General features: G+C 45.9%; 1 protein-coding gene across 1 annotated transcript in view; it reads right to left on the bottom strand.

Annotated features, from left to right (window-relative positions):
- The window catches only part of LOC122741706 (myosin-6), a 49,805-nt gene that overhangs the window by 12,080 nt on the left and 24,637 nt on the right, over positions 1-13,088 (bottom strand). Inside the window, exons 25-33 of the mRNA XM_043985432.1 lie at positions 9,387-9,776; positions 8,548-8,674; positions 8,281-8,399; positions 7,361-7,557; positions 6,137-6,320; positions 5,009-5,174; positions 4,758-4,882; positions 3,089-3,397; positions 1,063-1,266 (exon numbers count right to left, since the gene is read on the bottom strand). Of these exons, the coding sequence (XP_043841367.1) occupies positions 1,063-1,266; positions 3,089-3,397; positions 4,758-4,882; positions 5,009-5,174; positions 6,137-6,320; positions 7,361-7,557; positions 8,281-8,399; positions 8,548-8,674; positions 9,387-9,776 (1,821 nt within the window). The remainder of the gene's footprint in view (positions 1-1,062; positions 1,267-3,088; positions 3,398-4,757; positions 4,883-5,008; positions 5,175-6,136; positions 6,321-7,360; positions 7,558-8,280; positions 8,400-8,547; positions 8,675-9,386; positions 9,777-13,088) is intronic.

Below are 13,088 nucleotides of genomic sequence, written 5' to 3'. Positions count from 1 at the left end.
TTGGTTGTGATCATTGGGTTGTAGGGTATTTTACCCCTTAAGTTAGGTTCCATCTGAATAAGAAAGTAATGGAAGTTCTGGGTAATTGAAAATAGCGAAGGCTTTCAGGGAGACTGAAAAGGCATTAAAGCCTTACCTGGAAGATACAAACAGTAAATATGTGCCTCTGCATGACAGTGCTTTGTGAGATAGCCCTTGCTCAAATCTTAGCCCTAGGGGGCAACTAGGTGGCAGCTAGGTGGCACAGTGGATAAATCACTGGCCCTGGATTCAGGAGGACCTGAGTTCAAGTTTGACCTCAGACACTTGACACTTACTAGCTGTGTGATCCTGGGCAAGTCACTTAGTCCTCATTGCCCCACAAAACAAACAAAACAAAACAAAAACAAAACAAACAACCTCCCCCCGCCCCCAAACAAAAACAAATCAGCCCTAGCTCAGATCTCTTGCTAAAGTTGTACAGTCCTCTGATTAGGTGGAATTCAAAACCAGCTGATTTAAGGGAGCTCTGTTTTCACTGTAGGTGATTTTCATCTTACATGTGACTTCACATTTTAACTCCTGCATTAGATGCTGTTCCACTGTATAGCGTGAAAACAAAAACATTAGGCCCAAAGTCAGGTGGCTTGGGTTTGAATCTCATTTCTGATAGTTCCTACCTGGGCCTCAGGTGAGTATATTAAATTTCTGGAGCCTGAGGTTCCCCATCTACAAAATGGGAGTAATGACTCTGATACTATCTACTTTACAGGGTGGTTGTGAAGGAAGTACTTTGCAAACCAGAAAGAACTATATAAATGTAAGTTATTATTTTGAGATGCTGATATTATAAAAACTGGGCAAAAAGAACTGTTCTAGAGTATATCGCTAAATTAGATGTTTTCCCTAAAAGAGAAGCTCCATGATGTTTTACCTGGACCCTGGTTTGGCAGGAGGTAGAATAATACTTTCATCTTCTCACAGCAGGTAACATACTAGATGTTCATCAAAAAAAGGACTGAGTTGTGGGTGTTCTGGGTAGGGATATCAAACAGGTTTTCACCTGCATAGTGAGCCACTCACTTGGGAATGGAGCAGCTGCACCCGCTCACTGGTCTCAATTAGCTCCTGCTCAGCCAACTTTCGGGCCCTCTCTGTCTGCTCCACCACCTCCCGAAGTTCCTCTAGCTCTGCCTGCAGTAGGTTATTTCTACGATCCACAATGGCGATGTTCTCCTTCAGGTCATCGTTGGCCCGGATGGAGTCATCCAGTTGGATCTGGGTGTCCTATAGGGGAGAAGGCACTTCAATCAATTCACTCAAAAGTCAAGACATCACCCATGCTATCACTGATCCTCTTTGAAAAATGAAGGATGAACAACAACAGAGTAGACTATCCCAAATCTTCTGTGTTACTGACCACCCCCACTACTTTATTCCTGCTTCTAGAGAGGAGCCTGTGACTTCAGGATGAAAAACAACATTTCCTGGGAAGACAGGAAGTGTGGTTTAGTGGAAAGAGTGTTGGGTTTTGAGGTAGAAATCCTACCTCTATTACCTACTACCTCTGTGACCATAGATAAGACATCCAACCTCTCTAGGCCTCTGTTTAATATCTATGACATGACGTGGCTGGCCTAAATAACCTCTAAGACAGTCATGTATCTTTATACATTAGTTCTGCTCGACTGTGGTATATTTGTTACAAGAGTTTTCCTTCCCTGATTGGGGGCAGAAAGGTGGGAAGAAAAGAAAATAAATACTTTTTTTTTTTGAGGGTTAAATGACTTGCCCAGGGTCACACATTAAGTATCAAGTGTCTGAGGCTGGATTTGAACTCAGGTCTTCCTGAATCCAGGGCTGGTGCTTTATACACTGTGCCACCTAGGTTCCCTTGTTAATTTTTTTTCATGCAAAAGTGTTTATTTATTGCTCTCCAGTCATCCTCCTATAGGACTCACTGTAGAAACATGCATAGGAACCTTCTGCCCCCAGCCCCAGCAGTGGGAGGGGGGCAGGGGAGGGGGAGGGAGAATTGTTCTGGGTCAAAGGGCCAAACCTGAGAGGTGGGGGGGCCTGGGGTAAAGGATGCATAGAAAGGGAGTCAAGGGGCAGCTAGGTGGCGCAGTGGATAGAGCACCGGCCCTGGAGTCAGGAGTACCTGAGTTCAAATCCAGCCTCAGACACTTAACACTTACTAGCTGTGTGACCCTGGGCAAGTCACTTAACCCCAATTGCCTCACCAAAAAAAAAAAAAAAAAGAAAAGAAAAGAAAAGAAAGGGAGTCAGAGCCTGAGCAGAGGGGGCCCCCTGGGGGTGGGGGGCCAATCCCTTGTTAATTTTTTTAAAAGTCTAAATGACTTCTAAGTTTCCTTCCAAATCTAAATCTATGGTCTTGCACCTCCCTTTCCTCCTGAGCCCTCCTGTGATACACTCACATCTTTGCTGAGCTAATTCTGTAATGCCTGCTGGGTCCACATTTCCTCACCTATCAGTGGGCTTGAAGGCCAATTAGTCAACATATAGAATGGACAGAATCAGGGTATACCCAGAATCATCAAATGTTAGAGCTGGAAGGGACCTGAGACATTATCTAGTCCAACCCTTTCATATTATAGATGAGAAGATGGATGCCTAGGGACCCAGGCCTCAAGCCTTGATCTTCTTCCCCTGCCCCTTCCACCCCACCCCCGACATTGCCCAGATCTAGTTTGAATATAGTATCCATTCATCTATGTGTTAATTTTATTAGCCTTTATTTCTCTCTTCCCTTCTGCCATTTTCCACAACCTCCTGCCCTATTCTGTAGATAACAAATACAGCCAGATGGTAAAGCGCAAAGGATGTTGGTCTCAGAGTCGACAAAATCCCAGTTTGAAGCCTGGCTCTACCAATTACAAGCTGCGAGATCAATAAATTATGTAACCTCTTGGCCTCAGTGTCCTCATCTGTAAAATGGGGATAATAACAGCACCTACCTCCCATGGTTATAGTTGATGATCAAATAAGATAATACAAAGTAAAGTACTAAATAAATACCAGATATTATCATTCCTCACTCACCCAGAGGCCTCAGTTTCACTTTCTTCTAAGCCCTTCATTCTGTTACCTTTAGATGGGCCTGTGCTATCTTTAAGTGCTTCTGGGCCTCAGAAGACATCCGATTGGCCTGGCTGAGTTGGATCTCCATCTCGTTGAGGTCTCCCTCCATCTTCTTCTTCACCCGAAGGGCCTCGTTCCGGCTGCGGGTCTCAGCATCCAGGGAGGTCTGCAGGGAGTCCACCACCCGTAGGTGGTTGCGCTTCGCCTGCTCCATTTCCTCATCCTTCTCTGTCAACTTGCGTTCAATCTCTGCCTTGATCTGGTTGAACTCCAGCTGTGCCCGGAGGATCTTGCCCTCCTCATGCTCCAAGGAGGCCTGGGAGGATGAGGAGAAAGGAGTGGAAAGGCACTTTTAATCTCAAAGGGAGATAAGGAGAGGAAGGGATAGACAACAATGGTACACATAAGGAGTTAAAGGTTTATGGAAACATAAAGAGATAAGAAGATCTGGAGCGTGATGCCAAGAACAGAGGAATATACTGCCTAGAGAAAGTGATGTGGTAGAAGGAGCCCTTGTAGAGAAGAAACACTGGCTTCTAGTACCATTTCTACCGTCGACTTTCTGAATTTAGTCTTTCTGAGCCTCAGTTTACTCATCTGTAAAGCAGTGATTAAAAAAACCATTGCAGGGGCAGCTAGGTGGCACAGTGGATAGAACATTGGCCCTGGATTCAGGAGGACCTGAGTTCAAATCCAGCCCCAGACACTTAACAATTACTGGCTGTGTGACCCTGGGCAAGTCACTTAATCCCAATTGCCTCACCAAAAAACAAAACAAAAAACAAACAAATCAAAAAAACCCAATGCAATCTACTTCATAGGGGATATCATGACTGTCAAATGGGAATACACCTGTGAAGTGTCTTGTAACCACCCATCATTACATGAAGCGAGTTGTTCTTCATTATGCCCCTGATAGAAATTAAAAAAAAAATCACCACCTGGACCCAGCTCATAGTGTTTTCCTTATGGCAAGTCTGTCAACTTTTCCTTAGAGGCAACCATATACAATATGATACCTGGGCATAACTGTCCCAGAGCATCCCTGAGGAAGGTGAGACATGGGGAAACTTGCAAGGAAATGTTTTTCCTTAAAGTACAGTAATAAAGGGGCAGCTAGGTGATGCAGTGGATAAGCACCAGCCCTGGATTCAGGAGTACCTGAGTTCAAATCCGGCTTCAGATACTTGACATGTACTAGCTGTGTGACCCTGGGCAAGTCACTTAACCCTCATTGCCCCGCAAAAATAAATAAATGAATGAATGAATGAATGAATGAATGAATGAATGAATGAATAAACAAAAAGTACAGTAATAAGCACATGGAATCTGAGAGGAAGGGAGAGAGCCTTCCCAGACTGGAGCCAAAGGAGGAGATAGATTTTTATTTTTATTTTATTTTATTAGGGCAATGAGGGTTAAGTGACTTGCCTAAGGTCACACAGCTAGTACGTGCCAAGTGTCTGAGGTCCATTTGAACTCAGGTCCTCCTGAATCCAGGGCCTGTAATTTATTTATTGTGCCACCTAGCTGCTCCCACGGAGGAGATAGAATTTACCAAAGATGATCAAGCAGTTAGCCTGAAATGGCTTCTATTCAACCTTGGGTATGGGGCTGGGGTTGGAGGGGGATAGGAGGAAGAGATAGAAAGCAGAAGAAGCTGGCCTCTCTCTCACCTCCGCTTCCTCCAAAGCTGACTGAAGCTCCAATTTCTCAACTTCCAGCTGCTTTCGGATCTTCTCCAGCTCATGGACATTCTTTCCCCCTTCTCCCAGTTGCTCTGTCAGGTCTGAGATCTCCTCTGAGTGAGGGGAGAGATGGGAGAACCTCAGGGATAGTGGTCTCTCCATCACACCCCTGCCCTTCCCCAGTGTTTACCCCGGCTGCCGCTGCCTCCTTCTTTTACCCTGAGCCCTCCCTGACTCACCTTGGAGGTTCTTGTTTTCCCTCTTGAAGGTCTCCAGATGCTCCAGGGATTCCTCGTAGGCGTTCTTGAGCTTGAAGAGCTCGGTGCTGAGGGAACGCGCCTCCTTCTGGGATGACTCCAGCTCTGACTGAGACTCCTCATATTTCTGCTTCCACTCGGCAAGGATCTAGGCAAAAACAGGGAGCAGATCACTCCCCACAGCTTCCCAGGGCTGGCTCTCTGCTCTTCCAGCAGCTCCACCCCCAGGGTTCTGGGCTAGAGGCGCCATGATCTGTGGCTTCTATTTCCAGCCACGGCACTGTCTCCTTCACCCCCAGGAGAGCTTCTCCTGGTCCTTTTACTGCTAATTACCCCCTTCCATTTGCCCCTCTAGTGCTATCTTTCTCTTTCACACCTTGTTCTTCTGCCATATTCCTTCTCCTTCTTGCCCTTTCTTCTTTTTTCCTCTCCCTCCATCTCTCTACTTGGATTCTCCATCTTTAATCCTCATCCTTCTTACCTAGTCCCTTTTCCCCATCCTTTTCTCCCACACCTTGTCCAAGTTTCTCTGAATCTTGTTAAGGGCCAAGGATGGGGACCAGCTGACTCAGCAAAGTCTCCAGGCTCCACTCCCCTCAGCTGCATTCTTGGGGTCTCCTTCCAGACTCACTCCCTGGCCCACTTCTCCTTCTACCTCCTTCCCTTCCTTGCCCCTCCTAGCCTCCCATCTCCCCATCCCCTTGGCTTCCTCTCCCCAAATCTCTCTCTCTGCCTCCTCTTCCATGCCTGGGCTCTTCCCCCTGGGCATCCCTAAGCTTCTCTATGGTCTTCTTTGGCCCCTTCTACTCTTATCTAGTTTCCTCTTTCTTCTGTTCCCCTGCCTCTTGCTCTAGCCCCATTGTGGAGATCCCACCCCCTTGTCTTTCTTCCCTTCTTCATGGGGAGCAAGGCCCACCCAGTAAAAAGGACTGGATTTGGACTCATAGCACCTGGAACTGAACCCTGGGTTCCCCACTTGATACCTGCATGACACTGGGCAAGTTAATTTCCTCACCTAGAGGATGAAGGCACTGTCCTGAATGTCCTTTAACATCCCTTCAAGTGCTAAAGCAATGACCCTGTGGCAGTCCCTCTCCATCCCATCCCCACCTTGTCAAAGTTCCTCTGTTTCTTGTCCAGGGCAGCAGCGGCAGCATTGGACCGCTCCACATCCACCATCAGGTCCTCGATTTCGTTCTGCAGTCGGTGCTTGGTCTTCTCCAGGGATGAACACTTGGCATTCACGGCCTCCACGGCCTCCTCTGCATCCTGCAGCCTCTGGGCCAGCTTCTTCCTGGGGGAGGAAGAAGGGGAAAGAGTGGCAATAAATCTGTGAAGAAGCAGCATGAGGGGGTAGCTAGGTGGCACAGTGGATAGAGCACCGGACCTGGAGTCAGGAGTACCTGAGTTCAAATCCAGCCTCAGACACTTAAGACTTAACTAGCTGTGTGACCCTGGGCAAGTCACTTAACCCCAATTGCCTCACTAAAAAACCCAAAAAACCAACAAAAAAAACCATAAACAAAAAGAAGCAGCATGAGCCCCTGGGGAAACTACAAGAGCTACAAGGTCATCTAAGGGAACTAAGCCATTTTTCTACAACCTAGAATACACAGCAGATACATGAAGACCATATTCTAGAACCATTCCATTCTAGAGGGATCAAGTGCCCAGGACCAACACTAGGACTGGAGTGACCTTAATTCCAGCCCCTCCCCCAGGGTACTTACCAAGGCCGATGATGGGTCCTCCGACCAACAAGCTTTTTGCTCGTCTTATACACATGCATCAGGTATAACCCGGGCCAAAAGCTCGCCTGTCACAGGAAGTGGGCTATAGCCAGCCAAGGGGGGAGGGGCAGATGGTTGGGGCTAGGTTCCCTTTACCTGGTTGAGAGGGCTCCAGAGGACACCCCCCCTCCTTTCCCTCCTTTAAAGAATTCCATTATTATTTTCCCTTTCTTCTTCTTCCCTTTTATTCTGTAATTGCCTCCCATCTTGTCCTCCTCCTTCCCAATTAGACACTCTTCTCACTGCTATAAGTTGGGATGTTTGTGACTTTTTTCTTGAGCTGGAAGGTGAATTCACTTGGAAGGACTGGGAAGGACTTAGTTTGTGGGCCATAGCAGGGATATAACTGACACGTCCAGCTTTGGCCTGGGGCTTCCCAGCACTGACCTCCAGTCTATTTTCTCAGAATCACCCATCTATAGTTCTCCTTACTCCCCATCCGCATCACTCACTGCAGTTTCATTTGCTGGGAACCCTGGGGTCCAGAGCTGAACGGAATTTGGTGACCAGAGTAGTGGAGTTAGGAGAGGTCCTAAGGACTCACTTGGCCTCCTCTAGCTCTTCAGTCCTCTGGATGGCGTCCGTCTCATACTTGGTCCTCCACTGCGCCACCTCTGAGTTGGCCTTGGACAGGACACGCTGGAGCTCGGCCTTGGCCTCAGTTTCCTCCTCATACTGCTCCCTCAGGAGGTCACAGTCATGGCGGGCTGACTGCAGGGCATGTGCCAGGGCATTCTTTGCCTGTGGGAAAGCAGAGGAGGGGAGTGACAGGAAGATCCTGATTACCTTCTCTGGTAGGGAAGAACATGACCATCCTCCAAGTTCTGTCCTAATTCGTAAACTCTCCTCCTAGCCTGAGTTACATAGAGACAGAGAATTTTAGAACTGGCAGAGATCTTGGAGAGCATTTCTCTGAACTCCCATATTTTATATGTGAGGAAACAGAGGAAAAATTATTTGTTCAAGATCACATAGTCGGTGAGGAGTAGATTAAAAACCAGGGCTTTTAACTCCAAGTTAGGTGCTTTTCCTGTGATGTCATCTTCCTACCAAGAGTGTAAGAAGACTTGGATTCCAATCCTGGCTCTGCCACTTATTGGCTGTATAACTTTAAATAGGTCACTTCATCCTTCTTGGCCTTCAGTTTCCCATCAGTCAGATGTGGAAACTCATTGCCTATGTGACAGGCTTTTGGTGAAGAGCAAATGAGATAATGTATATGAAAGTGCTTCATGAACTGTAAAATGCCTATATATGTAAGGTCCAATGTCACACAGTTAACAGCTACTAGGGCTAGAACTAGAATATAAGGTCCCCTGATTCTGTGTGTGTGTGTGTGTGTGTGTGTGTGTGTGTGTGTGCACATGCTTTTTGTTTATACTACCTAGTCTCCCAGGCTCATTCTCTCCTGGCCAACACCAGACGTGTGTGTATGTCCAAGTCCTCTTCCCACCCTGAACTTACTTTGGCCTCCTCTTCCAGCTGTCTCTTAAGGTCCTCCATTTGCTGTGTATAGGAGAGCTTTCCCCTGGTCAGCTGGGAGATCAATGCTTCTTTCTCCTCTAACTGACGAGTCAGCTCACCTAGAGCAGAAAGAATGAAGATTCTTGTAGGTGAGGTATGCACTGGGCCTTAGCTGGTAATCCTAACAGAGGGAAGTTTAGGGCCAGGGGGAGGTGGGAAATCATGTGAAAAGACTGGCAGAGAAGGCCCTAAGGGAAGAGTGCTCACCATTCTCTGTCTGTAATTTCGCTCGCTGGGTGGTAAAGTCATTGAGGGAACGTTGTGACTCTTCCAGTTTTATCCGGTACTCATTTGCCTGGTCCTCCAGAGTCCGGGACACTTTCTCCAGGTTTGCCTATGGATAATGAGGAGAAAGGAAGGACCAGTGAACATATGTGACAGGAGTTTAAGGATGGAGGGAACCAAGTAGGATAATCTAGCTGCTGAGAAAGAACTGAACAAAGAGAGAGAAGAAAGGGTCACAGGTTAAAATGAGAGAAATGTGGGGAAATAAGTCCACTTGAATTCAATTCATCAACCATTTAGCAAGAATTTACTAGGTACAAGAGGAGAGTCCTCAAGTCATGGTGGAGAGAGTACAATGCTTGGAGTAAGGAAGACTTGGGTTCAAATTTTACCCCCCTACATCAGATGAATGATCCAGGACAAATCATTTAACTTCTCAATGGGCCAGGGCAGCTCTGTAAATTACAGAATAGCAGACAATCTGCATTGGTAGAGGGAAGTTCTTTTCTTTTTTTTTTTTCTGGTGGGCAATGAGGGTTAAGTGACTTGCCCAGGGTCACACAGGGTAGAGGGAAGTTCTAAGATGGATAAAAGTCTCAGGTCTATTGGACAGGATACTGTGCTAGGCACTGAAGTTACAAAGCCCAAAACTAACTAATCTCTCTCTCTCTCTCTCTCTCTCTCTCTCTCTCTCTCTCTCTCTCTCTCTCTCTCTCTCATTCTCTTTCTCTGTCTCTCTCTGTCTCTCTCTCTCTCTTTCTCTCTACCCCCCATGGCCCCCACCCCTCATCTTTGTCTCTCTCTCTCTTCCTCCTCTTCACCTTGGCCTTGATGATCTGCTCCATGTTGGAGGTGACATCATCCAGCTCCAGCTTGAACTCACTCTTCTCCTTCTCCAGCTTCTGCTTGACCCTCTGCAGGTTGTCAATCTGCTCTCCCAGCTCAGCCACACTGTCTGCGTGCTTCTTGCGCAGGGCGGCTGCTGTGGCCTCATGCTGCAGCGTCGCCTCTTCCAGGTCCCTGCGTATCTTCTGGAACTCAGCCTCCCTCTTCTTGTTCATCTCGATCTGGACGGATGTGGCCCCGCCGGCCTCCTCCAGCCTCTCACTGATCTCCTCCAGTTCCCTGGACAGGTCTGAGCGCAGCTTCTCCACCTTGGCTCGGGCTGTCCTCTCTGCTTCCAGCTCCTCCTCCAGCTCCTCGATTCGAGCCTGGGTGTCAGAGAGAAGAGAATTTGAATAATGAAGACCTACATGTTGTCTTCAAAGGGAGAAGTCTGTAGTCTAGTTGAGAAGAGAGGAAAGGAAATGACTTTGGTCAAAAGCTAACTTAAGGACCTCAAGGCTCACTGAATTAGAAAGGGGCCAGAAAAATGGATCTGTCAATGTTAGAAAAGAAGGCCATGGGAAAAAACAAAAAAAGATAAAAGAAAAGAAAGGAAAAAATCTTTAGACATTATGGCTTTCACCAACATGACACTAACACTAGAACAGAAGGGACACGATGGAACCCAATCTCATCTAGATCCTAGCTTCTCAAGAGACCCCATATGAGGTTGTGTAACTGAATGTGGGGGTTGTGAAAAATTTGCCAACAGTAAAAGGTTATGTATCCCTATTTTATATACCTAGGGTGGAATATAATTTTGGGGGGGTGAAAAGGGGTCATGAGCAGAAAAAGTTTAAGAAGCCCTGATCTAGGTAATATTGGCAATCTCCTATCTATATTAGAACCAGCAAGAAAAGAAAAAAGAAAACACATTCACATTTATATAGCACTTTTAGGTTTACAAATCTCTTTTTCCCCTCCCCCAACAACCCTAGGAAGCAGATGGTACAGATATGATTGTGCCCATTTTACAGATAACAAAATTGAGGCTCATAGAGGTAAAGCAACTTGCCCATGACTGCACAGTATCAGAACTGGCATATGAATCCAAGGCTCCTGAGAGATGGTCTCTTTGCAACACCATGACCTAGACTCTAAATTACTGGAAAATGGCATCCTTGCCAGCTGGAATTCAGAGGAAGCTAGTGGCTCTTATTTTAATGCCAAATTTCAATGATCGATTCCCCCCGCCCCTTTGCCCTCCACTTTTAGGGAAAATGATCAAACAACAAGAAAAAATAGCAAAGACTTAAATAAAAACAAAGTAATACTTTTAGGACAAATCCTTGACTTGGAATAGCTTCAACCCAACCTTTTACAACTATAGTATAGGACTATGAGAAATTGTGCTGAGAGATGACTCTGAGGCAGTGTAATATCTGAGTCACCAGAGAAAATTTCCACAAGATTCATTATATTCTGCTTCCTAGGACAGGAAAATGGACTTGTACATTCTATGTAGATTTGCATGGAAACGACAGAAACAAAAAGTGGCTTCTGTTTATCCTCAAGTAACCAGAAAATGCAATTAACCATTGACTCCCTCCCAGCCTCCAATGCCTTGAGCTTACTGGTTATTTGAGGCTTTACTGTATTTATTGCCTAATGTTGAGTCCTAGGAGTATAGCTAACTTTTTGTTTGTTTGTTTGTTTGTTTTTTCAGGGGCAATGAGGGTTAAGTGACTTGCCCAAGGTCGCACAGCTAGTAAGTGTCAAGTGTCTGAGGCCAGATTTGAACTCAGGTCTTCCTATCCACTGCGCCACCTAGCTACTTCCCCCCCCCCCCATATATTTATTTTCAATGCCCTAGAAACCAGTAGCAGGAGAGGAGAGTCACTCTTCCCACTTCCCAGTAGAGGGGAGCATCTCAACTGAAATGAAAAGAGAATGCTTTTGTTCTACAGCATAGAGCAAGTGATGGAAACTATTTCTTCCAATGGGAGACAGCACAGCAAAACAGAAAGAGCCTTGCTCTTGAAGATAAACAATCTGGGATCAAGTTCAGGTTCTCATACTCACAAGGTTTTGCAACTGTAGCCAAGGCATTTCAGTTCTCCCAACCTCAGTTTTCTTGTCAATACAAAGGGGATAATGACAATGATACTGGCACAGCCTACCTCAGAGCTGTGAGGACAGGCTTTTGTAAACTTTAAAGGACTGAAAACATTCAAACTATTGTAGCAAAGGGAGGAGACACAAACAAAGATCTTTTTTCCATTCCAGAAAAAAACCCCCAACAACAACCAGTCAATGAAGCACAGATGGAGACATGCAAATGGGACAGGTAGTGAGGGATAGTAGAAATAGCAGTGGAACCAGGGCCCAAAGGCCTGGGTTCAAATAAAAATTAGCCTATTTATGACCATGTGACTGGGTCAGTCATTTCCCCTTTCTGGGCCTCAGTTTTCTCATCTGTAATATGGGGCAGAAAGGGGAGATTAGATTAGATAGATGATCAGTGGAATCCAGCTTCTTAATGGTGTGTTTCATTTTCATATTTATAGCCTTAGCACTTGGTATAGTACCTGGAACATAATAGGCACTTAATTCATTTTAAAAAATCAGGCAACTGAAAAAAAAATAAAAAGGGGGGCAGCTAAGTGGCGCAGTGGATAAAGCACTGGCCCTGCATTCAAGAGGACCTAAATTCAAATCTGGCCTCAAACACTTGACACTAGCTGTGTGACCCATGGCAAGTCACTTAACCCTCATTGCCCCGCCCCCCCCCCCCCCCCAAATCGGGCAGCGAGGTAGCTCAGTGGACCAAGTGCTGGGCCTGGAGTGAGGACAAACAGATACTTCCTGGTTGTGTGACCCTAGGCAAGTCACTCAACCTATGACTGCCTCCGTTTTCCCATTTGTAAAATGGGGATAATATTGGCATCTATCTCAGGATTGTTGTGAGGGTAAAAATGAGATTATGTTTGTAAAGTTCTTTGCAAACCTTAAAAGTGCATATAAATGCTAGCCATTATTATTTTCTTTTAATGGAACGGATCTTTAAGGTCCCTTCCAACTCTATGTCTTATGATCTTATGATTTCATTTAAAATAGAACTGGGTTTCCCAGGAGAGAGATCTAGGAACTTGAGCAAAAGCCTGAGACATTTGTTTTCATTACACTAGCACTCAGTGGAAATGCTTGTACTGAGTCCTGAAAGATTGTTGGCAATGTACCCTCTTGGGTAGCCCTTTGAGGCATCCAGGTAGTGCAGTGGATAGAGCCCTTGCTGTGGAAATAAGAAGACCTGAGTTCAAAGATCTGAGTTCTCTGAGTTCAGGTCACACCTTTGACACAGTAGTTTTGTGACTCTGGGCAAGTCACTTTATCTTAGTTTCCTCAACTGTAAAATGGAGATACCAATAGCATCTACTTCCTGTGGTTGTTTTGAAGATCAAATGGGATAATATTTTTAAAGTACTTAGGTGCCTGGCACATTCTAGGTGCTTCCTTGGGTGCTAAGGGGAGAATAGGTTCTCCATGCCCTCTTCCAAAATCTACCTTCCAACTTGCATCATCATCATTCAACACTACAACCAAAAAACCTGGAATTTCATCAGGGTGGTGATTCTCTTCCTAGAAGCAGATCCAAACCCTCTCCAACCTCCTGTCCCCAAACATGCTTCAGCAAGTCT

This window comes from Dromiciops gliroides, chromosome 2 (genome assembly GCF_019393635.1).
Source record: "Dromiciops gliroides isolate mDroGli1 chromosome 2, mDroGli1.pri, whole genome shotgun sequence".
Lineage (NCBI taxonomy): Eukaryota > Metazoa > Chordata > Mammalia > Microbiotheria > Microbiotheriidae > Dromiciops > Dromiciops gliroides.
This window is presented reverse-complemented; position numbering and strand designations above follow the sequence as displayed.